The sequence below is a fragment of the Gopherus flavomarginatus genome, chromosome 10, assembly GCF_025201925.1.
Source record: "Gopherus flavomarginatus isolate rGopFla2 chromosome 10, rGopFla2.mat.asm, whole genome shotgun sequence".
Classification (NCBI taxonomy): Eukaryota; Metazoa; Chordata; order Testudines; family Testudinidae; genus Gopherus; species Gopherus flavomarginatus.
The window spans coordinates 61,345,103-61,370,900 of NC_066626.1; the positions used below are offsets into that span (position 1 = coordinate 61,345,103).

A 25,798-nucleotide genomic window follows, 5' to 3' on the forward strand; every position below is an offset into this window, starting at 1 on the left:
TCTGCCATGGAGTTCCTTTGTGATGCTAGATAAGTCACTTACACCAAAATGTTCACAGGTGGCCAATAACTGCATGTTTCTCATTTTCTGGATGTCTAACATGAGACACCTGGTGCCAGATTGAGCACTCACAGCTACAACTGAAGTCGGTAGGAACTGAGCTTTGAATATATAAAGTGTTATAAAAAGCCCAGTTAAATGTTTCAAGTTGTGTGCCAAAATCCAGTGAACACTTTTGACAGTTTTGGCCTTAACTTTCTGTGTTTACTTCCCCACTTGTAAAATGGGAATAATAATACCTTGTAATGTCTCAAGGGTGTTGGGAATGTAAATTCATTAATGTTTGTTAAGCAATCGGAAATGAACTTCACAAAAGGAATTAGGCGACCAAGTCCCTGTTTTAGGAGCTTAATTCCCAGTTTTGGGACCACTGCAATGCACAAAGCTTCCACTGAAGCCTGTAGGTGCCTAAATTCATTCAGTGCCTCTGGTTTTACAGTAAAAGGTGTACCTATGTTTCTACATCTGTGCTTGAACATGGCAGCCTCCTTCCCCACTCATCTCCCCTACTAGGTCCCAGAGTGATTCACAAACCAGGTGAAGACAAGTTGTATGTGGGGCCTGACCTGATAGGAATAATCTGAGCATGCCTACTGGATTGGGCCTCTCACGCAAGTTCATATAGAACAGGCAAAGGAGAAACAACTTCCCTCATAACAGTACTCACTTGGGATGTGGGAGACCTCCAATTTAAGTCCCTCCTATACATGAGGGGAGTAGAGATTTGATCAGTGCCAAAGGCCTATCATTAATTTATTATTTTTTAGTGCAAGGTTTGGATGATGTGTGTTAAATAATGCCAGAGGAGAGACCACATATTTAATAAAGAGAAAGAAAAGAAATACTGAATAACCCATTTACTCAATAAGGCAGGTTCCTATGGAACTCCCAACTCCCAACACTGAGGTAGGATTAGAGATACCCAGACTACCCGGACAGTTGTTTGTCTAATTTGTATTTTAAAACCTCCAAGACGGGGATTCCACAACCTCCCTTGTAGTTAGAAAGGTTTTAGTAATATAGAACCTAAAGACTCTCTCTCTCTCGTCTTTATCCAGACCCTGTTTGTGTATGCATTGTAATAGATTTGATAGTTACATATTATATATAATATTATATATATAATATGTAACTATCAACTCTATTGTTGCATACACAAACAGGGTCTGGATAAAGTTATATGTTCTAGCATTTCCTAACTTGTGAGTGCTTGACTTTGAAATATTAATGTTATTTTAGCATAGTTTCTCTAATTTTATATATACTCACTCTCACATTTTCCATGCAGTTAAAACTAATTGAAATCTTCTGCATAGATTCTTTTTTAAAGTTTTGTAGTAATTATACTAAATTGTTATTGGGTATCATATCTGTTATGATCAGAGTCCTAGGTTAATACTTTAGGTCACTCTTAATGGGGCTATTGTGGCTTCAGAATACTCAAGCAACAATTGCTCCTCCTCCCAAGCTAATTTGCACGCTACAATCTTATCACTTTAATTGAGTTACTGTCAAAACTATATAAATGTGTCAAGTGTTCAAATTGGTACATTAGATGACCAACAGCAGTCACTCTTAAGAGTGACATAGCTGTATGCTAACTAATTAAGGGACAGATTCACCATTATGCTCCAATTGGTTTCTGCTGATTCAGGCTACTTTGTTCTTCACTGGCACAGTACTTGAATATGGCCTTAAAAATTACTTTAAAAAATGGTATGAACTATCTTCAGTCCATTAAAGAATCTCAGATTAGCATTCTTTTGTACCTTTTCATGCATAATTTTTTTTAATAATTCTAAAGCAAAAAAAGAAATTCCTATACAAAACCTATTTAAGCTATAGTTAAGGTTGAAAGTAGGTAACATAAGTGTAAACATCCTATGATAACCATACCTTTAGGAATAAGTCATTAAATGTTTGTGGTCCTAGATTTTCTTTTAAATAATTTTTAAAGACAGATTCATTTTTCACCTCCTCTTATGGCGTCGCTCTAGGTTAGTTTAGCTACTTCAGGTACCATAACTGCATTTCTATACCTGAACATGTTTAGAGGGTTGTTGTTTTTGTTAATTTAATTTTATCTTTGAATTTCTTGATTTATAGTACTTGTTTGGGGAAGAAATGACAATTTTTTCTATTTTTTTAAATGTTTACATTACTGAGCTGTAATCTCAATCTTAATCTCATTTTAACAAAGTGTTTTGTCTGGGAATATATTTTACTGGGTAATTCGAATCTCAATTCCCAAATGAGAGTGTGTGTGTTTTATAGGTATTAAAATTTTTAAACAGAAACATTTTAATTGCAACCCTTTTCAAGTTTCAAGTTACATTCCAAAATGCTAATTTCAGTCTTCAATATTAATTAACACATACATACACATAGTTATTTACAAATCAAGGTTTCAGTTACTGGGGTTAAATAATTTGTTATGCTCATTGAGCAGAATTTGGTTTTTTTTTTATTTTTAAGATAAGATTTTAAATTTAGTAAAAGTAATATAGATTATTTTATAAAACATTTATCACTGAAAGTCTCTAGCTTTACAAAATCAATAATAAAAAGTTCTACAACACTCTTATAAATAAAATTTAGTTGGACTACATAATAAGTTTTTTTTTCTTTTTATTATTACAATCTAGCCTTTCCCCAGTGTATTTTACAGCCGTACACTTGGTTCATAAACATAAGTGAATGAAAATATCTATAAAAACAATTTACATTTAGTCACTTTAAATAAAATTATATATGATAATATTGAGGTTTGAAATTAGCATTTTGGAAGATGAATCATCAAAAGAGTCTGTTATTGAATGTCTCTTGTAGTACAAGAATTGTAGAGAAAGTCAGTGTTAGAGTTGCAGAAAGGAATGCACCATATAACAAACTGAATTCTCAAACTTTCTGTTATCAGTTTAAACTTGCTTTATGTAATAAAACCATAAATTTCGCATTAACCTTATACACCAAAATACTGCTGTTTAGTAGAAACTACTCTCAAGCCATTGGTGGACATATTATTGATTTAAAATTCTGCTAATTCTTTTAACAGCCATTTTTCAATATTTAAATTCTAAAGAGTAATTAATTAGGACCAGACTTTATCTGTCTCTCTATTTCATCTGCAGCTTAAAGGTGTCTAGTACCAGCTCATTGTATAGGACCAATGTATATGGGAAAGGAGGCTGCATCTCATAAGAGATATAATTAAAAAAAAGCACTACATATATACAGTGGGTATTCTTGGTCCCTGGGTTAGTCAGCACCATGTTGCCACTTACGCTGGGCTATACTTTACTGACACAACCTAAATCTTAATAGCTACCCAAGAGGCACATATTTTACAGTATCAGCTGTCACTAGCACTGCTGTAGTTAAGGGATTTTCACATTTCCCACTATATGGAATTATGCCTCAGCCTTTAGAACAGAAATAGGTGGAACTTTTATACAAGATCATGCCTAAGCATGTGTTTTGTTTTATTTTAAACAATTCTGTTTAAATTCCAGATATTTAATGTTATTAAATTATGTAAAACAGACACCAAAATGTTATATGGTTTCAGATAGCTTTTGCACGTATATAAATCCCAAAATAGCATGCGATGAAAAGTTTGCAAATTTATATTACATAATACTTAGCTAAAGAATAAATATTGGAAAGATGGGGTTATTAATAGAAAGGAGGTGAGGGGAAACCTACTTCACCTTACCATTTATTTTTCATAATAGTTTTAAGTAGGCATATACACTGCATGTGTGGATTACAATATGTAAATATAACAGGTAGATAAAAATTGATATACATTTGTGGGTAAAGTTCATCAGGTTCTGTGATCTGTACAGTTCAGAAAAGAATCCAATGCTTTAAATGTGTATTCATATTTTGACCCAACTTCTGAACAAACACAAGAGCCCTCCTGTTCAGGCCTGTGTAATCATTCCTCCTTCTTCAGCATAGATTCATGCAAACCTAATTCCTCTCAGTCTGCCAACTATGGTTTGATCTCTCTTTCTGTTCAGTCATTTAGCCATCCTTTGCTTTCCCTCCTAGTTTGTTCAGCCCTTCTTACTGCATGCTCCACTCTGCCCACAACTCTTTCTTTCTTTCTTTCTTTCTTTCTTTCTTTCTTTCTTTCTTTCTTTCTTTCTTTCTTTCTTTCAAGTGCTAGTGCACTCATTCCCCTTGCGGCATCTAGCTTTCATTCAGTACTTCCACTTTCATGTGTAATCTGGTGCACATTGCAGTCCAGAGCATATTTCTTCTCACACTATCTGAGAATGTATTGTTTAACTATAGTTTCAGGACCCAACAGAGAAGCAGAGATGGTTGTGTAGGTCTGTAAGGAGATAAGGGTGGCCTATAAGAAGAAGGAGAGAATTGCATGGACATAGCTGGCAGAGGGAAAAGCTGGAAGCCATTCAATCAGAGATAGAAGTGGAATTTGTGGTGGGGAATTGGGTCACAAGAATCTGAGTTAGAGTCTCTCTGGACTTATCTACCTTTAGAATTCTACAGCGGCACAGCTGCGTTGCTATAGCACATTGGTGTAGACGTTACCTACTTTGATGGGAGAGATTCTCCTGACAGCACAGGTAATGCACCTCCCCAAGAGGCAATAGCTAGCTTGATGGAAGAATTTTACCACAACCTAGCTCTGTCTACACAAGGACCTAGGATGGCTTAACTATGCTGCTCGGGGTGTGGATTTTTCACACCCTGAGTGATGTAGTTAAACCGAATTTTCTAGTGTAGATCAGATCTTAAATACAGCTATAGTCTAAAAAGTGACTAAAATGGTAATGTGGGATTCAGTGTTCATTGCCTCTCAATAACTCCACATCGACTATGTTCACTTTACAAATAAAAAGAACAAAGTTCTGAAAATCAAACTAGGTTCTTTGTCAGTCTGAGTTCACTAATAATAAAGATTCTTCTGATGGAATAGAGATGATAATGCTGTTGGTGGTGCAGGAGCAGTAATGGAATTTAACTCACTATATGAGTTGTGAAAATAGATGTAAAAAGGAGGCAAATGACCAAATTGAACTCTGAATCCTCAAAAGGAGCAAATTAGTTGAGTAAGACAGTGAACAGTGTGCACAGTTGAGTAATACATCATCACTTTTCTGACCATAACCACCCTTAAGCTAAACCAGTAGTAAATAATTGGGGTCCGTTCATTTGCGAGAAATAGTGTAGTTTGTATGAGTTCATATAGGAATAGAAGGTTATTCATCCCTAAGTAATAGGTTATTTGGAGTATTCAGATGCTAATATTTTAATAACCGAGAAATTAAATGTAGTAAATACAATTGTTATGGAATGGCAGACCATAACATCTCTGAGAGAGTTGTTGTCTGTCATGTGAATTTGTCTGTGGATTAATTACTGGAGCGGAGGTAATAGATTTCTTTTTCTTTTTCTTTTTCTTTTTTTTCTTTTTTGGTTCAGCCACCAAACTGGAAAATCTGAAGAACAGTTTATTGGGTCAACCTGAAATGACTTTTTGTTTTGTTTTTGTTTTGTTTAGCTTTGGGATTTTGTGTACCACTTCTTTGTGTTTTTTAAAATAAATGTCAAAATGAAACATTTAAATTTTTTTGGACTTTTTTTCCACTTTGGCCAAAACTAATTAATGTTTAATTCCTATCCCCGCATTTGCTGGTCTAGATATGATGCTTCAAGTTATTTAAATATAGTTTTATATTTAAGGAAGATGTTAGTCTCTTGCTAACGGATGGGTAATTGGGCATCTTTATCAAATGTTTTGAAATAAACGTTAGATAGAAAGAGGAAGTATGTTTCGCTGTAGGGGGAAATAATAAGAAAGAAAAGACTTTTTTTGTACCAGTGTATGCAGATAAATCAATAGCTGTCACTGATCGAGGTCTTGGGAAGCTTACAGAAATCTGGAGAGGAAAAAGAAAACAAAAAGGCTACATCAAAAAGACTAGATTTCAGAATTGCATTATGATTCTTTTTCTTCATTTTTGTCATTCACATTCCATGCAAACTGTAGATTTTATAGGCTATTATATGAGAACAGTGCTGATGTTCTGTTGTTTACAACATAATAAAAGTTAATGAAAAGAAGCAAAATACAATTTAGCTACTACAGAAATGTTTCTCAACCAGTAAAATAAATTGAAATTAACTGCCATTTCTGAAATGTCTGATAGCTACAACTTCACTCATGCCTTACCTTTTTGTCATTAGAAAAATATTTATATTAAATTGTGCGTTTGTATTAGAACAGCTTTTGTTTAGATATATGTCTTTAGATTTACTTAAAAATTATTTATTTTTGTGATAAACAGTTGATACGGTCAGTTAGTTGATTTGATTATATCATTATCTCTGAAGTCAATAACATAAGAACGGCCATACTGGGTCAGACCAAAGGACCATCTAGCCCAGTATTCTGTCTTTAGACAGTGACCAATGCCAGGTGCCCCAGAGGGAATGAACAGAACAGGTAATCATCAAGAGATCCATCCCCTGTCTCCTATTCCCAGCTTCTGGCAAACAGAGGTTAGGGATACCATCCCTGCCCATCCTGACTAATTGCCATTGATGGACCTATCCTTCATGAATTTATCTGGTTATTTTTTAAATCCTGTTATAGTCTAAGCAGCAAAAAAATGTCTGTAGCCTTCCAGGCTACACAAGTCCAGGAAAAACACAGATCAAGAATCCACAGAAGGGCAAGGAATACAATATACTGCAGAAGGGCATTAAAAGTATATAGTTGCTCTATGATCAAAATGTCCAGAGCACATTAATGGTCCGTAATATTGTCTTCTCTGATGCTTCAGATCAGTGATACTCAAAACTCAGTGGTTCAAGAGCCAAATTAGTGATCAGCATTACTCAAAAGAGCCACAGTATGGTAAATTCATTGTTTCATTTACTATAGTATTCTATATTCATATTTAAATAGTCTGACTGGGAAGTATTTAGTTTATATATATATATATATATATATATATATATATATATATATTTGGTCAGTCATTTTGTTGTAAGAACATCATATATAACATATATAAATATATTATTATAATTATTCTTACAGCAAAATGACAGTCCAAAGATTATTATTTTATCAACTACAATTGGTTAATAACATAGTAAAGGCATCTTGATTGGTTAATTACTTTCATTGGCTTATAATTAAATCACACAGTGCTTTAATTTCATGTGCTTCAAAGAGCCTCAGGAGACACATTAAAGAGCCACTTGTGGCTTGTGAGCCTCAGCCTGCATATCTCTGCTTTTAGATGCTTTGTCATCACTCATGCCAGTATAGCAAATAGAAATTGCACTTCAAATCTGCAAATTCAGCATAGTTGTGGAGTATGATCCCATTGAAAAAACATCCTCCGGTCTTTCTTGTTCTACCCTGGCCAATAGGCGCTTTCTTGATGTCACATTCAAACAATGGATAGTACTATAAAAGCCAGTGGTTGGCATAAAAATAATTGTTTGGCTAAACTCAGGAATGGATCTTATCAGTCAGGGAAGAGCCCATCTAGAACACTTAAGGCTGAGAGGTCTTCCTTAGTTCATTCACTGATGTGTTATAAATTGTGAAAAAAAAACTTCTTCATACATTTAGATGACAGTGAGAGTCCCAGGTCATGCATAATGGAGTTCCCAACAGCCAGAGACTTCACTTAAAAATCTGGTTGTCAGGAATGTCTAATCACATGTGCACTTGCTGGGAAGAAGAGACTTTCCATCAGGAATTTCAGTTACTCATCGTGAATATCATGCATGAAAGTTTGAAATTAAAACAATATTGCATTTTAAGAGACTGCATTTTACGTCACAGTCAGTTGAGTGGCGCATCCATTCTAATTTAATGCACTTGAATTTAGTTCTGGAGACTGAAGTTCTCTAGGTATCCATATATCATAGACAGTGTAGGCAGTGGCAATATAAGCTTGCCCACACTTCTAACTTGTAAACAGGATTTTAAAAAGAACTAGATAAATTCATGAAGGATAGGTCCATCAATGGCTATTAGTCAGGATGGGCAGGGATGGTGTCCCTAACCTCTGTTTGCCAGAAGCCCCATGCATAAGTCTGAATGTCCTCTGATTTTTCCAGAAAGAGGGGCACAAATTCAAATTCTTATACAGGAGACAGGTCAGCCCCAGAAAAGAACTGACTCAGTAACACATTTTCCATTTTAACTAAATTATTGTTACTTTTGCATTTATAAATGAATTCCTTTTTTGGGAAATAAATCTTATATTAATGGTAAATCATGCTTTAATAGACGTAAGTGAAATACCCCAAGTTAGAATTCTAATTTATTTCACCTCCTGTAACACAAATACAGTCACTATTTTAGTGCTGCTTTGTTGATGACATAGAGCAGATAAGCAGGAAAGAATCTCCTTTTCAAAAGATAATTACAGCTTTTTTAAATTGTACCACAACAAATATTGCTAAGGGAAAACAGTAGTGAAAGCCATGTCAGATACGATTTCTAAATATTAAAAATGACCCTTAAAGACTTATATGGGATTTTGTAGAAAGACTCCTAATTCCAAACAAAAGCATCCATCACTTGACGTGACAGTTATGAATAATAGTATTTTACATGCCATAGATGCCAGACAAGACACACTAGGTTTAGCATAAAGAATGTTATGAGCAATTGGAAGATATACTGTGATGGGGCAAGGCCAGATGGCTTCAGTAAAGTACTGAGAAACAGGTATGTTAGCCCCAGGCTAAACAAATCCCTAGTATCCTGGTAACCAAATGGCAGTTGCTCCAGGTTAATCAAGGCACCTGGGGCCAATTAAGATCTTTCTAGAAGGCAGTAGAGATAGCTACTTTAATTAGAGCACCTGCAGCCAATCAAGGCAAGCTAATCAGGGCACCTGGGTTTAAAAAGAAGCTCACTCCAGTCAGGCAGGGAGGAGCCAGAGGAGAAGGAACGTGTGTGAGAAGCTGGGAGCAAGAAGCTGAGAGTGAGAAAGTGTACTGCTGGAGGATTGAGGAGGACAAGCATTATCAGACACCAGGAGGAAGGTCCTGTGTTGAGGATAAAGAAGGTGTTTGGAGGAGGCCATGGGGAAGTAGCCCAGGGAGTTGTAGCTGTCATGCAGCTGGTACAGGAGGCACTATAGACAGCTGCGATCCCCAGGGCCCTGGGCTGGAACTTGGAGTAGAGGGCGGACCTGGGTTCCCCCCAGACCTCCCAACTCCTGATAAGACACAGGAGGAGCTGACCCAGACTGTGGGTTCCACAAGAGGGGAAGATCACTGAGGTGAACAAATCCGCCAATAAGTGCTGGACCCACTAAGTTAGAGGAGGAACTTTGTCACAATACTTATTCACTGCAGAATGAATGACATAACAATGCTTGTACAAGGCATTGTGGAATTTGATGTTATGTTCAAGAATATATTAAATTGTAGTATATAAAGTGAATACCAAATTTTATTATATATGTAGCACAAGGGTTCTGATGAGTTCAGATGAAAATGCCCCATCAGCCAAACCTGCATTTTAACACCAGTTCTAAGGGCCATAACATAAATTTTCTGCCGCAAATTCAAAAGTTTAAGAAAAACAAATCATACTGTAGGAATGTGTAGGTGCTGTGTGTGTGTGTGTTTTATTTCCATCTGAACCACTGCTAACATGCAAAACGATTTACTGGAGAAGTTCTAGACAATGTTAAAAGCTTTGGAATTGACTTTGAAATGCATAATAAGCACCTGTTAAACTTCAGCCCACACAGTGTTTCTATTTTTTTCAAGATTTATTCACCAACTGAATACCTGTGGGTGATAGTTGATGTTATTTTTTTTTAAAGTTTTCTTGTAATTGGGCCAACTTGACAACTATACATACCAGGTGCATGCAATTTCTAAGAAAAAAAAAAATCACCTGCCTCCAGATTTTACTGTGCAACAGTGGTTTTAAGTAACTTGAAAATATCCACTTCATATTGCTAATTTACTTTTTGACCATCTAGGTCATAGTTGGATAGTTGGTCAGATTCATGCATTCAGTACTGTCCTTTCAAAAGAACCTCAAACATAACAAAATCTGTCTGCTATCTCCCCTTCATAATGTTTTATAATTTTTCAAAAAGTTCTTAAATCTCACGGTATCATTACTAGACTATTTTGTCAAAGCTCAGGATGTTTTGTCATAAGGTTTTTTAAACAGATTGATTTATTTTTTAGCTACAGTAAGTAAACCTATAAGAAAATGCTTATTTACCTGAACATCCTGGGTTTGTTCAATTTTACAAAAGTGAAGGTTAACAATGCTTGTTCAGTGTTTGTTAAGCTCATTCAGAACAATGTGGGCCACATTCTGCTGCTCTTATGAGTGTTCACAGTATGCTACTCCACAAGTGCTTTCAGTGGTTTCAGTGAGAGAACCCATGGAGTAACATCCTATTGAAGTTATACTTAAATCTTATAATGTATAAGAAAAATATATTTCTGCAGTGTAACAGTGGTATCACTGCATAATGTACTTTAATAATTCATTTGATCTGAATGATGTAAATTTTTCATATGAAAAACTGAAAATCCCTAACCTAGTTAGGATTTCTATTCTGGGAGTTAGAATAGAAATTATTGTGTGTATTCACCTGTGATATGTGTTGTACAGTATTAAAAAGTAAATATATGCAGCAGTAAGCCTTTAACCATTGTTGTATTTCTGTTAGGAGAAAAGCTGCTTTTTAGATTATCTTGAGGGCTGTAATATGTCACCATAATGAAGTGACTACAATAGCTTTTAATGGTTTTGAAATACAGTACATCTAAAGGTGCATCTTGGTTATGGTTTAATACATTGTATTCTCTTAAAAATCAAAATAATTACTTTTAGCTGAGTAAATTAACTTAAATATATATGCTAACTACTTTATTAAAATTTAACATGTAATTTGTTTAGAATTTGGACGTAGTTATTTGTTAACTGAAATTCGTTCATGTTCTTTGCAGTGGTTAGGCCCACTAAATATATGCAAGCAAAGCTGTTGCACCCAATCCTGCATTATTTTAACTGGTAGTAAAATACCCTGCAGGCTTGACAGATTGTCAAGGCAGTTATTCTCAAGAAGTTTTGTAGTGGTTGTATCTGTCAGCCCATAGAGTATGGAATATTTTAACTGGCCGTCTTCCAGGACTGAACATTAATCTTACCATCTCCTATTACAGTCCCTAATCAAGATATTCCAGGGGTGATTGCACTAACATTGTTTGAAGACTACATCTACTGGACAGATGGGAAAACCAAGTCACTGAGCCGTGCCCACAAAACCTCTGGAGCAGACAGAGTATCACTGATTAACTCATGGCATGCCATAACAGATATCCAAGTGTATCATTCTTATAGACAACCTGATGGTAATTATTCTATCCATGCTTTTCAGACAGCACATCTGCATATTTCACAAGCATCTAATTTCTGAATTCACTGAAGTTTTATTTATTTATTTATTTATTTAGACTCGGACATTTTTATGCAATGTTTATAAGTATTTGTACAGTGGTTTTGGTAGCTTTCTTAAGTAACTAAATATCAAGTTGCAAAGAATCCTGTGGCACCTTATAGACTAACAGACGTTTTGGAGCATGAGCTTTCGTGGGTGAATACCCACTTCTTCAGATGCATGTGGTGGAAATATCCAGGGGCAGGTATATATATGCTAGCAAGCAAGCTAGAGATAACGAGGTCAGTTCAATCAGGGAGGATGAGGCCCTGTTCTAGTAGTTGAGGTGTGAAAACCAAGAGAGGAGAAACTGGTTCTGTAGTTGGCAAGCCATTCACAGTCTTTGTTCAATCCTGAGCTGATGGTGTCAAATTTGCAGATGAACTGAAGCTCAGCAGTTTCTCTTTGAAGTCTGGTCCTGAAGTTTTTTTGCTGCAGGATGGCCACCTTAAGGTCTGCTATAGTGTGGCCAGGGAGGTTGAAGTGCTCTCCTACAGGTTTTTGTATATTGCCATTGTCTGATTTGTCTGATTTGTGTCCATTTATCCTTTTCCGTAGAGACTGTCCAGTTTGGCCGATGTACATAGCAGAGGGGCATTGCTGGCATATGATGGCGTATATTACATTGGTGGATGTGCAGGTGAATGAACCAGTGATGGTGTGGCTGACCTGGTTAGGTCCTGTGATGGTGTCGCTGGTGTAGATATGTGGGCAGAGTTGGCATCGAGGTTTGTTGCATGGATTGGTTCCTGAGCTAGAGTTATTATGGTGCAGTGTGCAGTTACTGGTGAGAATATGTTTCAGGTTGGCAGGTTGTCTGTGGGCAAGGACTGGCCTGCCACCCAAGGCCTGTGAAAGTGTGGGATCATTGTCCAGGATGGGTTGTAGATCCTTGATGATGCGCTGGAGGGGTTTTAGCTGGGGGCTGTATGTGATGGCCAGTGAAAACCCCTCCAGCGCATCATCAAGGATCTACAACCCATCCTGGACAATGATCCCACACTTTCACAGGCCTTGGGTGGCAGGCCAGTCCTTGCCCACAGACAACCTGCCAACCTGAAACATATTCTCACCAGTAACTGCACACTGCACCATAATAACTCTAGCTCAGGAACCAATCCATGCAACAAACCTCGATGCCAACTCTGCCCACATATCTACACCAGCGACACCATCACAGGACCTAACCAGGTCAGCCACACCATCACTGGTTCATTCACCTGCACATCCACCAATGTAATATACGCCATCATATGCCAGCAATGCCCCTCTGCTATGTACATCGGCCAAACTGGACAGTCTCTACGGAAAAGGATAAATGGACACAAATCAGACAAATCAGACAATGGCAATATACAAAAACCTGTAGGAGAGCACTTCAACCTCCCTGGCCACACTATAGCAGACCTTAAGGTGGCCATCCTGCAGCAAAAAAACTTCAGGACCAGACTTCAAAGAGAAACTGCTGAGCTTCAGTTCATCTGCAAATTTGACACCATCAGCTCAGGATTGAACAAAGACTGTGAATGGCTTGCCAACTACAGAACCAGTTTCTCCTCTCTTGGTTTTCACACCTCAACTACTAAGAACAGGGCCTCATCCTCCCTGATTGAACTGACCTCATTATCTCTAGCTTGCTTGCTAGCATATATATACCTGCCCCTGGATATTTCCACCACATGCATCTGAAGAAGTGGGTATTCACCCACGAAAGCTCATGCTCCAAAACGTCTGTTAGTCTATAAGGTGCCACAGGATTCTTTGCTGCTTTTACAGATCCAGACTAACACGGCTACCCCTCTGATACTAAATATCAAGTTGAAATTATTAAAAAAACAGGTTATTGATATTGACTAGATCAACTGAATTGTTAAAATATTATGTTACAAAGATGATAAAGTCAGTCCAGCAAAGGAGAAATAAAGTATTAGCAAAGCTTTCAATATTATTATTGCAAAACCAGGAGATTTAATATTTTAAAGTAATACTGGTGTCTAACAAGTCCTAGAGATATTTAAACAATAGTTGGGCCATAAAACCTACCGAAGGAGGACAGTATTATAACTCTCTCTGATCTTCTACTGTCCGTATTACAGTTCTAGTTAAATAAAATTTGGCAGCTGGTCTAGATTAGCAAATTAGCAGCACCATTGTAAAAGATTAGTGCTTTCTCTCTCATTGTTTCAGCATTCAAATCTGCATTTTTATTAGCGAATTAATTTGCCTCATACAAAATGCTTGCGCTCCTTAATAAGACAATTTGCAAGACCGATGGCTAAAAAAGTGAATTTTTGTTTGTTTTTGTTCCCAAAGAATGCTTTTTTTATAAACTACAACATTGTAAAAATAATGTAATTTGTATCTAGTGCATTTTACTTCCCCTTTTACCATTAAAGAGATTTAAAGTATGCTGAGGTAACAGGTTTATATTGCTAGAAGCTTCCCTAAAGGGAAAAAAAAAGTTTCCTTTGTTGGTTTTTGTTTTTTTTTTTTGTTTTGAGTTTTTCCCCTGCAGATCAGCATGTTGGTTGGTAGGTTTTAATATTTTTTTTTCTTTTTCATTCACAGTGTCTAAACATTTGTGTATGATAAATAATGGTGGCTGCAGTCATTTGTGTCTCTTAGCTCCTGGTAAAACATACACTTGTGCCTGCCCCACTAATTTTTACCTTGCTGCAGATAACAAGACCTGCTTGTCAAACTGCACAGCCAGTCAGGTAAGCTGGTTGCCATTTTACTATATTTTTGCAGCTTTATTTACAACCAAATGTTAAGACCAATGAAAGTGGTGCACACCTGAAAGAGTTCACCAAACCACAGCACAACTTTCAAGTAACATCAGCTATTCCTTGTTGAGATCATTTAGCTTGAGGCATATAAAGAGAAGAATTATTTGGGTTTAAATATAAATTTTGAAAATCATATACCTGAGATGCTGTGAAAATATATTTGTATATAAAGTCTGGAGCTTGTATGGCTCATTGTTTAACAAGAAGGAGGTAAACTAGCATAATATCATGAGGGCAACATTTCCTAAAGAAAATATTTTTGTTTCCTCTGCAAAAGTTGTTGTATACATTTCTTTTTTTAAAAAAGGCACAGTTAATTCAGTTGCCTTCAGAAGAGTTATTGTGCCAAATTTAAAGACTCAATTCAGCCATTAAAGTGTTAAGCCAGGGGATTTTAATCCTGTTTTAAGTGAAAAATTCAACACAACCTTAATTGTGGAGTCACTAATAATAAGTCTGTAATAATATCTGAGATGACATATGTAGAGATTATATCTATATGATAAATAATGGAACAATATGACAGCATATTTATATCTTGCACTTTTCACCACCTCACCTGCACTACTCTGCAGAGGAACTTCTAACTTTTCAAACCTCTGAGCAGCTTTCAAACAGCTCCCATTTGTTTACATAACAATCTGCAAAAATAAGCATTTCTGAATATTTTCCTATGTGACCCTAAGAGCATCCCAATGCCAGAGGGCAAGCAACTCACTGGCATCAAGTAATGAGTTTAGCTGGCCTGACCAATTCATTGTACCCCACCTTACTACGGATATAATCTGTATCTAGAAGGGGTTAGGTAATATGTCATTGGAAAACTAATAATTCACTGATCATTAAGAGTCTTGTGTCATGTATGTATGTGATGTGTATTAAGAGTTATGAATATATGTTGCAATTATAACTAAAAAGTATTTAAAACAGGCATGTCAGGGGGATTTGGTTAACAGGTCTGTCGTAGACAAAGGAATGTCTTTCCTTCTCTGGCCAGCTCGGTCTTCAGCTAGGGACAATGAAGGTCAATTTACATAGAAAGTAAACAAAGCTATCAAGCTAATAAGCAGAGGATGAGACAGTTTAGCATCTACACCCCAGCAGGGAAGAGAAATTTTATCTGAACTATATACAGAGGAAGCCTGAATCTCAAGTAATAAGCAGTTGAAACAGCTGATGGTATACACTATTACTGTATTATAAACCAGTGGTTCTCAAACTAGGACTGTAGCTTGTTCAGGGAAAGCCCTTGGCAGGCCGGGCCAGTTTGTTTACCTGCTGCATCCACAGGTTCGGCCCATCGTGGCTCCCACTGGCCGAGGTTCGCCGCTCCAGGCCAATGCGGTGCCTCCTCGGGCAAGGAATTATTTAAGCAGATTTTCAGTACTGGAGGCTGGCTCAGCAACTGGCAGGTCACCAGCTAAGTGGGTTCCTTACTGAAAACTCATGATCTCAGTGACACCTGCTGTTTATAAAAGCCTTGGTTCTGCTCTTCTGTTCTGATGTCTAAAGAATAAGGATAAGAAATGGAACCAAGCGTAGGTCTCAGTGTCATTGCAGAGGACAAAATAAAACATTGCCATAAGCAGATCAGAGACCTTGGTTGTGTTTTTTTCAACCCAAAGGTACTTCCAATCTTTTCAGTGACAACAATTTGTAAGATCTACCACCCTTGCTTTGGAGATGACACAGGTTCCTCAGTGTAGACACACTTTCACTTTCTGTATGTGCTTCATTCTGTACTAGAGGGATCAAGTTGAGGAGGCCTCTGGGAAATATAACTGCATTTCCTCGTTGAATTTCACTTCTCAGGGCTTTTGGGTCAACCTCTCTGCCATGTGGGTGGGCTTGCAGACCTGGAATAGTTCTCCAGACAAAGGAGTTGTGGTTTCTTAGGGGGTCACATTCACCCTTATGCTGCATTAAGAACTTTGTCTCCAGGGTCTCTCAGGCTTCCTGGATACTTTTGCATAGAATCCTTTCGTTATCCTCCATCTTTTATGGATAGCATGACCATATCAGCAGGAATGTTTCTCAACTTCTTGGGTGTCAGAAGATCATAAAAGTCCAGCTGAGAAGCCTGTTCCTTTAATTCACTTTCTGTTGCAGAGCCTCTCTCCTCATTCTTCAGTCATGGTGAACATGCTTCCCCACCTATGGAATCTGGAGGCAGTCCAGTGTGGCTGCTCGGGACTCAAGGACTAAGCTCTTCCTTTCAACTAAGGCCACTAGATTTTCTTCCTCCAGCAGTGGAACAAGTTGGCATTTCAATTTATCCAGACAATTTTGTTTTATAACATTATTTTTATTCATTTTTCTGCAGTAGCATCATATAATATTTCTTTCTTGTCTCCTGTCAGTGTAGCGGTTTCAACCACCCAGATCAAGCACTGCAGTGCCTCCCCTCCAGGATTCCTCCTTCCCTTCTCAAAAATGGCAGAGTTGTCCCACAAATATCAGGCCAAATCTAAGTTTTATTTCATATGTGAAGTAACATGTACGGGCTCTACAAAGGGTGAATTATGTCCTATCAGTTCACAGCCAGCTGACTCTCATGCTGCCAGGGTATGGAGCTCAGAATTGGACCAGCATGCCCAGTTCCCACCTTTAGATACTGGAATGGGTCCTCATCTCTGAGGAAGGAAGACAAGCTGCTCCACAGTTCCCCTTTCACACACATTGATTTGAGATTTTTATGATGCTCTTGGGTAAGTCTTGCAAATCCCAGAGACTCTGGGTCCCAAAAAAGCAAGCACCATCTTTTTAAGGCAGCTGTTATTATGGTTAATGAACAAGTAGGGTGAAAATCAGATGTTAAATGCCTTCTCTGCCTTCCCCCTTTTGGAGGAGGTGTTTTCTGGAATTTTCTCCTACACAGAAGCTCTCATAGTGCTCTGTATCAAGCTCATGGCCCCTCCCACGCCTTCCACATGTCTGGGCATGCAGAGAAGCCTGTCACTGCTGTGAAACTCTTACTCAGAATGCAAAATAATTGGAATTATGCCTGTCTGGCTTGCAGCCCAAATATCTCCCTCTACAATGGTATGGATCTGTGCCATCTGATCATCAACTGTAAACCCTTGCTCTGCCAAGGAAAGCGGCTCAAAATCTGAAAGTAGAAAGGATTTTATCTTTCTTTATCCCTCCGCTGCTCCACAGGCAGGCTTCACATAAAGCAGAAGGAGCACTTCAGGATCTCTGAGACCAGAAATGAAACGCATGAGGATTCCACTCCCTGTGAAGCTACACCATCATGGGATTACAGAGAGATAAGTGAAAAATCTCTTCCCATGCTCAGAATGATGCCTGAATTATTGAGGAAAGCACAGAGTGGTACTAGGTTGCTCCTGCAGTACGTACATGGGTGCTAACTAGCCCGGGGGAGTGGGCAGACAGCCTTTCAGGATCCTACAGACGTTTAGCAAGCTGAGATAGTAGAGTTGTCTCAACTCTCACTATCAAAGCCAACATAGCAATGTGTTAGTCATTACCAACACCAAGTGTGTCGAAGAAGGGACTATGACCCTGGAGGGCAAAATCTGAAGCAAAGGCTTACAAGGAAAGCTACATAAACTTTCCTCCAAGTCAACAAAATTATCAACATGACCAAGACAAAATCAGTGTGTGTGTATGTTTGCTCACAATTCCAGTACAAGACACTTCTGCTCTGTGTCTGCAGCCATATCATGCTGAATGCACCTAAACTTGTCTGCTCTGGGAAGCTAAGCAGGGTTGGGATCCCAGTTAGTATATGACTGGAAGACCACCTGGAAATGTTGGATGCCCCTCCACACCCAGAATTTTAAGAAAGTTCGGGTAGTCACAGGACTCGCTCATGTTGCAAGTTAAGCACCTATTCCCATGCACAGACAGCATGCCAATTAGTACCCTGCTCAGAGAAACACATTCATTTATAACTGCGCAGCTACTGAAAAGAATTCAGGCTCACCAGTTGATCAAACATCAATAACTTTATGAACCCAATACAGAGAATGGTTGCTGCCAGAATCAAAACAGACATGGCTCTGGTCATATTTTGCCACTATGGAAAAGATTTGCAAAGATCCAGAACTTCATTGTATCATTCATTTCCTAGCAGTTATCACCTATAGCTAATTATCTCCAATTGCTAGGATTGCTGGTGCCAGGCATTGCCTTCATTCCCTAAGTGGGCTTCTCAAAATGCAGTGCAGAACTTCCTTCTAAAGTCATGGAACCATACCCTTGAGGCAATGCAAAATTAGGTGTCATTCCCAGATCATATCCAAATGCTCCTTTGTGGACAGCTAAGTACTAGCAAAATGCTGATAGCCAACCCAGAACCAAATCTCAGCAGAAAGTACATAAAACTACAAAGAAGGTAATTATGGTGCTCATGGGAAAGTTTCCTCCTACCTCCCATTATAGATTTGTTTATGCATGAGGGATGATTGTTTTATCTCCATTCCAAATTCAGGGACATACCAGAGGTCAAAACTTCTAAACAGCAGTGGAAACAATATACTGGGCCGAGAAGAATCTTCTGCCTTTAAAGAGAGTTCACAAAAAAGTACAGAAAAGAGGAAAAGGAAAGTCCTCTCCTGGCCCAGAGGGCACTTTGGACTTGACAGATATCCAAGTGATCCACATTGCACCTGCAGAAAACAACATGGCTCTTGAATCAGGAACTCCTTCATCTTGAACATCTGTGGTTTACAGCACAGGCATTGGAAGAGAAGTGTAATTCAACAGGGATTTTCCATTAGCCTAGGATACATGTTCGTAACCAGACAGAACTCACCCAGGAAGTCTCATTCATTGATTTGGTCAAGTAGTGTTTCCAGTGCAAGCAGAAACAGAAATCTTTCTGGGGCAAGGATCTTTCTGCCTGTTGGTACAGTGCCCAGCACAATGGTGCCCTGACTGCCAAATATAATAATCAGAAAGTGATATCAGCTACATTCGAGTTTCTCCAGAATGGCTGATTGGAATCTTACAGCTAAGCACCATATAAATGTAGGTAACAGCCCAAGTGACATAGGTACACTGGATTCTCCATCTGATTATAACTACATGTCAAGATTAATCAGAATAATAGATTAGATAAAACTGTTGCTGAACTTTCTAGTAGCCCTTATTTCAGAAAGACAGATTTTAGAATTAGTTTATCTATGTGAGAACTAAGCTGTTACTGGTGTGAGAGAGAGGTTATTCTCATAGCTCCAGAATTCTTTCTATTTAAGATAAGGTTACTCTTTCCACAATTTCCACAAAAGAACAAGATTTTTTTTCTCTGGTGTCACCAGCAATCTCTGAACTCTCCGGAAGTGTCATTACCAATAAGTCTATACCGCCTATTAGAACTGAAACAGTGAATTGAGCTCAGTGAAAGTAAGCTTGGCAGCATTCTCAGCACCTAAGAGGGTCAATCTATCATTTCACACCTAATGATCATAAAGTTTCTAATATGCCTAGTAAGAGTTTTTCCACCTATCAAGAAACTGATTCTTCCTTTGGATCTCATCCTGATTCTCAGTGCTCATCGGCCATCCCTTCAAATTTATGATTATCTATTATCTGTTGCACTTATCTCTGAAAACTTCCAAATTGGTAGCGATAACCTCAGCAAGCAGAGTAGGAGAGATTCAAGCAGTCATGGCTGATCCTGTCTATACAGGTTTTATCCTGGACAACATATCCTTAAGAGCACACCCAAAGGCCTGACCAAAGGTGGTTAGAAAATTCCATCTGAATCAACACATCAACTCACCTGCATTCTTCCCTAAGCCTCATGCTTCTATGACAGAGGCAGTTCTTCAAGGACTTTCAACTCTGTTCTAAAGTGGATGATGGTGATATACCCAAGTGACCTCTTTCTCCAGTGTTTGTGTCCAAGTTAAGGTACAGTGAATTGCAATAGTCCAAGCTAGGAAAATTGCAAGTATAGTTTACAATGGCTGGGTCCTCATATAAGAGGGAACAGGCAAAGCTGTATTGCCAGGCAAAGAGAAAAAGGGCATTTTTTGCTAATAGATGATCTGTGTGTCAAGTATGAGATGTAATGGGATGGGGAGACGTTGAGCCCAAGATTTTTTAATGGTCTAAATGTAATTTTCCCAGGCCACTGATGACCAACAGTTAAAATTGTTTGGTGGTTTAAGTGATGAGTGGATAACTCTAGATTTGTGGATTTTATCTTTTATGAGGACATAGCCACTTTCATCTCTATCTTCCACATTTCCCAGTGGAATTATTGCAATTAACTCTACCTGAGCTTGGGCATAAACACTAGATAAAGATTGGAGCTGGTGATATGGCTTGCAGCTGCACACCTTATGATAGAGGCAACGCGGGTATACTACATCATCCACTTTAGAATAGAACTTGAAAGCCCTTTTCTACAAGGCCACTTAAGAGTTTGGGACCTGGCTACTTCACAGGACCTACCTTATCTTCAGCGATTCCCAGCTATCTTCCACAATAATAATTCAGCGTTTATACCTCAGTTCTAACTACAGATCACAAAGCATAATTGACAGCAATATCCTGTTTGTGGAAGTCCCTGGCAGAAAAACTTAGACTGAGCTCAGATATAATGGTATTCAGATTAAGGTGAAAAACACACCTTTTAAAAAAAAAAACTTCCTTAAGGATCAATGCTCTTAAAACAAACAAACAGAAAACGTATACTCAGTCACATTCCTCTCCCCTGGTGGAATTTACAAAGTAAAACGTGTTCTGTTTCTGGGCTTTTGTACTCCTTACTTTTGTGCAACACTTAAATAACCAGGGATAAGCACCATATAAAAAAACTAAAATAGATTACCAGTATTCTTAAACTACCCGGACTCTGCCGCTTGATGTTATTGGCAAAAATAATTTGTGGTTTCAGCTTAGCTCCTAGAAGCATTCTTCTCTCAGCAACAGTGAAGGAACAGCAGAGCTTCTAATTGAGATTAAGGGCAATATCGGCCTTTTGAAGGAGTTTACTTAACAGAATTTTGCCTTTTGAGGAATCATGAGAATTAGGTTGTTGTTCCATTGATTTGGTTCAGTTTACATAAGTGTATAAAAACAAAACTGTATATTTGGTTGAATTATTAAGCAACTTCAACATATCTGCTGTTACTCAGATTCATTCTGAAAGAATGTTGTTAAATATATGCTTCAAGAGACTCAAGAACAGTCCTTTAAGGAATGTAAATTTCTATTTTGAATTAAAATTGAAAGGATCAACTCCTGAGCTATTGTAAAATGGGATAGCTTTACTATCATTGAAGCTACACTGATTAACACCATATGAAGATCTAGGCCAATGCTTCTCAAAAAAGTATCTTGTACAAAATCAACTGTAGATGCACATTAGGGAAACAGGTATAAGTTTTGAGCTATGAGTCTAATTTCTCATAAATTATTTTGTTTGTATGAAAAATATTCATATTTAAAGCTTTTTTTGGGGGGGGGCTCCATTTCTTACTGCAGTTCCGTTGCAAAACTGATAAATGTATTCCATTCTGGTGGAAATGTGATACTGTAGATGACTGTGGGGATGGATCGGATGAACCTGAAGAATGTCGTAAGTACATTCTGAATTTAAATCCAACATCTTTTTCCATGATGTTCTTGTATAAGTTACTGTAGTGACATTTGTTCAACTTTTCTCTAAGTGACTCTTGCTACAATTCTGAATACATTTCACATAGAGTTTCCTGTTTTAACAAACAATGCACAAGAATGTTTTGGGATTAGAATTTACAAATCAGGTACAAATGATTCTGTGAGATGCACTATTTCTAACCATCTTACCTAACTTTGGCTCTGTGTGCTGGTAGTGGTGCAGAATCAGCAGATTTCTTCTTGATAGTCTCTCAGACTGCCTATAGTAGTCGCTGTAATATTCCCCCTGTCAAGTTTTAGTTAGTTTAAAGTCAATCATGATGATGTTCTCAGCATCCCAGAGGAAAGCTGTCATGGTTTTGCCATGACAGCGGAATGCAAGTTGTCTTAGATATTGGAAAGCACTGTTTCTTTGGAATTGGTTTACTTCATTTTATTGCATAGAGGATGATGCTTCCTTTCATCCTCAATCGCTAACCACTTATGTGATTTACTGTATCTCCAAAAATCAGAAGATCATGAGTGCATTGTACCTGTGGTTGCCAACTCTCCAGTATTGTCCTGGAGTCTCCAGGAATTAAAGAAAACTGTTTAATTAAAGATTATGTCAAGTGATGAAACCTGCAGGAATATGTACAACCAAAATTGGCAACCCTAATTGTACCTTCAAATTTGTACTCACAACAAAATTTCACTCAGCTGCATTTCTCTTTAATTCTAATTCACAGTCATTTCATTTTAATCTTGTGCACTAAAATTTGTAATCCACATCTTAAAGAAATATACTGAAGCAAAGTAACAATAAGCAATTCTCATATGCTTCTAAATCTTTTATGATGCCTTTTTCATTGTCACAAGTTCAATAATAGAAAAATACTTGATCGTTTTACTTTTTATGACAAGTTACTTTACTTCATTTATCTACCTAGAACTCTGTTCCTTACTGACTTGTCTGTTTATGACATGGACATTGTAGTAAATCACATGCAATAGCTTCATCCTTGCTAACATGCCAAGCTTTACAATTTATTGAATTTCCATTGCAGAAAAATGGTCAAGGTATTCTGCAATGTGTGAACCAGACTACAGGAGTTTCAGTATCCTTAATTTAAGTGCAAAGGTTTAAACAATATTATATTAAACCCTAGTCTATTTACCCTCAGGGAAGCCAGTTAAATAGTCTGTAACTGTTTCCCCATCTGTGAAATGGGAATCACTAAGTATTGTTATATCGTGGGGTTAGGAGGTTTTAATCGCTTATACCAAAGCCCACTGAAGTCAATGGAGTCTTTCCCTTGTACTCAGTGGGCTTCAGATAAAGGCCTGGATGTTTGTAAAGTGTTTTGAAATTCTTTGCTGAAAGATGCTATAAAAGGGATAAGTATTCATCACTTGTTCCAACTGCCCATGTGCATCTCCTTGGTCATCAGGCGTCTTCCCTTTGTTCTCCTGCTACTTCTCTTTGCAATGCATTTTAAGAGGCTCGGCCATAACTCTGTGTGCCACATATGATCAAGACCAAGAATGAGAGCTTAGGCTCCAGAAACTTCTTATCCCTTAGCACCTCTGTTTATAGCTTAAAGCATTTTGAGTCGTCCACAGATTTATTAAAAACAGAGAGAAAATGGAAGTAAAGCAAAATAAATGGTTTGCATAACAGACCTCATCTCAGTACTTCACAAAACTCAGTGAGGTAAGCTTCCCTTAACTGTGGGGACATCTACATTTCAAGCTGGAAATGTAATTCGCAGCTCAAGGATGACATACTTATGCTAGCTCTGAATGAGCTAGCCACAGTGGTACAAGTGGCAGGAAGGGCTATCCACTCAAGTACGTACCTAGCATCTTGAATGGGTACATGCTTGAGTGGCTATCCCTTATGCTACACTTCTATTTTTAGCATGCTCGGTCAGAGCTAACACCATTTATGTCTTCTTAAATTGGAAATTACAAGTTGACATTGAGAGGAAGATGATTGTGGTACCTCAGTAACTCAGGTTACTCAGTGAACAGTCTCTCAAGGATATTGCTGTGAGGTTCCTTTCCTCTTTTTTGCACTTAATATGAAATCTTCCTGCCTGTCACTCCCAATACTCTGATCTCTCTGGCAGCAAACACAGCTATTATATGTAAAATATGTGAGATGGTCTTAAATTTTCTGAGGACTAATATTTAAATAATAATAATTTGAAAATTTAACAATAAAATAAATGTTCCTGATCTAAATTATCATTTGAGTGTCTACTTTACACATGAACAGGAGAAGACAATTCCTATTTTCCTAGGATGTCATGGTGGTTTGTGTTGAATAGGATTCCCCAGAACATTCTTGGGAGGCACATGTCTGACAGCAAAGTAAGTCTCAGTTATAGACAATCTGAGCATCTGCTGGAGTATTATCACAGCTCAGAGTTCTGGATCTTGGTGATTGGTAGCTGCTAGATTCCAAAATATTTAGAGACAGATGATGGAAATGATAGCCCTGAAAGAATCTGTGTAAGAACAGCTGTCAGGACAGCTACCTTTATCAGAGAACAAGCAGTCTTGAGTTTGGTGTTCTTGAGTATTGTCTACTTGTTGCAGATACGATGCCTGCCACAAACACTTCATACTCTTTGTGGCACTGTCAAGGTTTTCTCCCCACTTTGAAATTTAGGGTTCAAGAAGTGGGGACTTGCATGATCACTTTTAAGCTTAATTACTAGCTTAAATTTGGTACGCTGCCACCAGCCAGAAGTCTGTGTCTGGCACACTTTCTGTTCCCCCAAAACCTTCCCTGGGGAACCCAAGACCCAAACCCCTTGGGTCTTAAAACAAGGAGAAATTAACCATCCCCCTCCTTTTCCCCCCAGACTCTCCCCTCCCTGGGTTGCCTTGAGAGGCTTACACAGATCCAAAATCCTTGGATCTTAAAACAAAGAGGAATTAAGCATCCCCCTCCTTTTCCCCCCAGACTTTCCTCCCGATGGGTTGCCTTGGGAAGCTTCACATCGATCCAAACTCCTTGGATCTTAAAACAAGGAGGAATTTAAATTATTTAAATTCTTAATGGGCCTATCCAGTTTGCACCAATTGCATACTCTCATCTCACTGTCTGCAGTGACTTTTACGTTTTGTCTACATGGTACATTAGTCCACATGAGAGGGTGTAAATTCTAATGCATACTAGCATATCACACATTAGCTAGCCTATGTGAACCCTGCCGGTGCACACTTTCCCCCACCAATCCCTGGTGAGTTTAGACTCAATCCCTTGGATTCTAAAACAAGGAAAAATCAATCAGGTTCTTAAAAAGAAAGCTTTTAATTAAAGAAAGAAAGAAAAGGTAAAAATTATCTCTGTAAAATCAGAATGGAAAATGCTTTACAGGGTACTCAGATTCATATAGACTAGAGGGACCCCCCCACAGCCTGAGATTCAAAGTTACAGCAAACAGAGGTAAAAATTCCTCCAGCAAAAAGACACATTTACAAGTTAAGAAAACAAACATAAGACTAATCTGCCTTGCCTGGCTATTACTTACTAGTTTGAAACATGAAAGACTGATTCAGAAAGATTGGGAAAGCCTGAGTGTATGTCTCGTCCCTCTCAGTCCCGAGAGCGAACAACGAACCAAACAAAAGGCACAAACAAAGACTTCCCTCCACCAAGATTTGAAAGTATCTTGTCCCCCTATTGGTCCTCTCATCAGGTGTCAGCCAGGGTTACTGAGCTTCTTAACTCTTTACAGGTAAAAGACACTAACCCTTAACCATCTGTTTATGACAGGCACATTTTGGGCTGAATGTTTATTTTCCTTATTGGCCAGAAGGTCTTACCTTTGGGAGAAAAAAACTTGAAGAGAAAATGACACATCAGCAGGGTCT

General features: G+C 38.0%; 1 protein-coding gene across 5 annotated transcripts in view; it reads left to right on the top strand.

Moving 5' to 3' along the window:
- LRP1B (LDL receptor related protein 1B) overlaps positions 1-25,798 on the top strand; it is a 1,302,041-nt gene that overhangs the window by 1,098,653 nt on the left and 177,590 nt on the right. For all 5 annotated transcript variants that reach the window (XM_050969143.1, XM_050969139.1, XM_050969140.1 and 2 more), the window contains 3 exons: positions 11,272-11,460; positions 14,115-14,263; positions 21,797-21,890. In XM_050969143.1, coding sequence (XP_050825100.1) covers positions 11,272-11,460; positions 14,115-14,263; positions 21,797-21,890 — 432 coding nt within the window. The remainder of the gene's footprint in view (positions 1-11,271; positions 11,461-14,114; positions 14,264-21,796; positions 21,891-25,798) is intronic.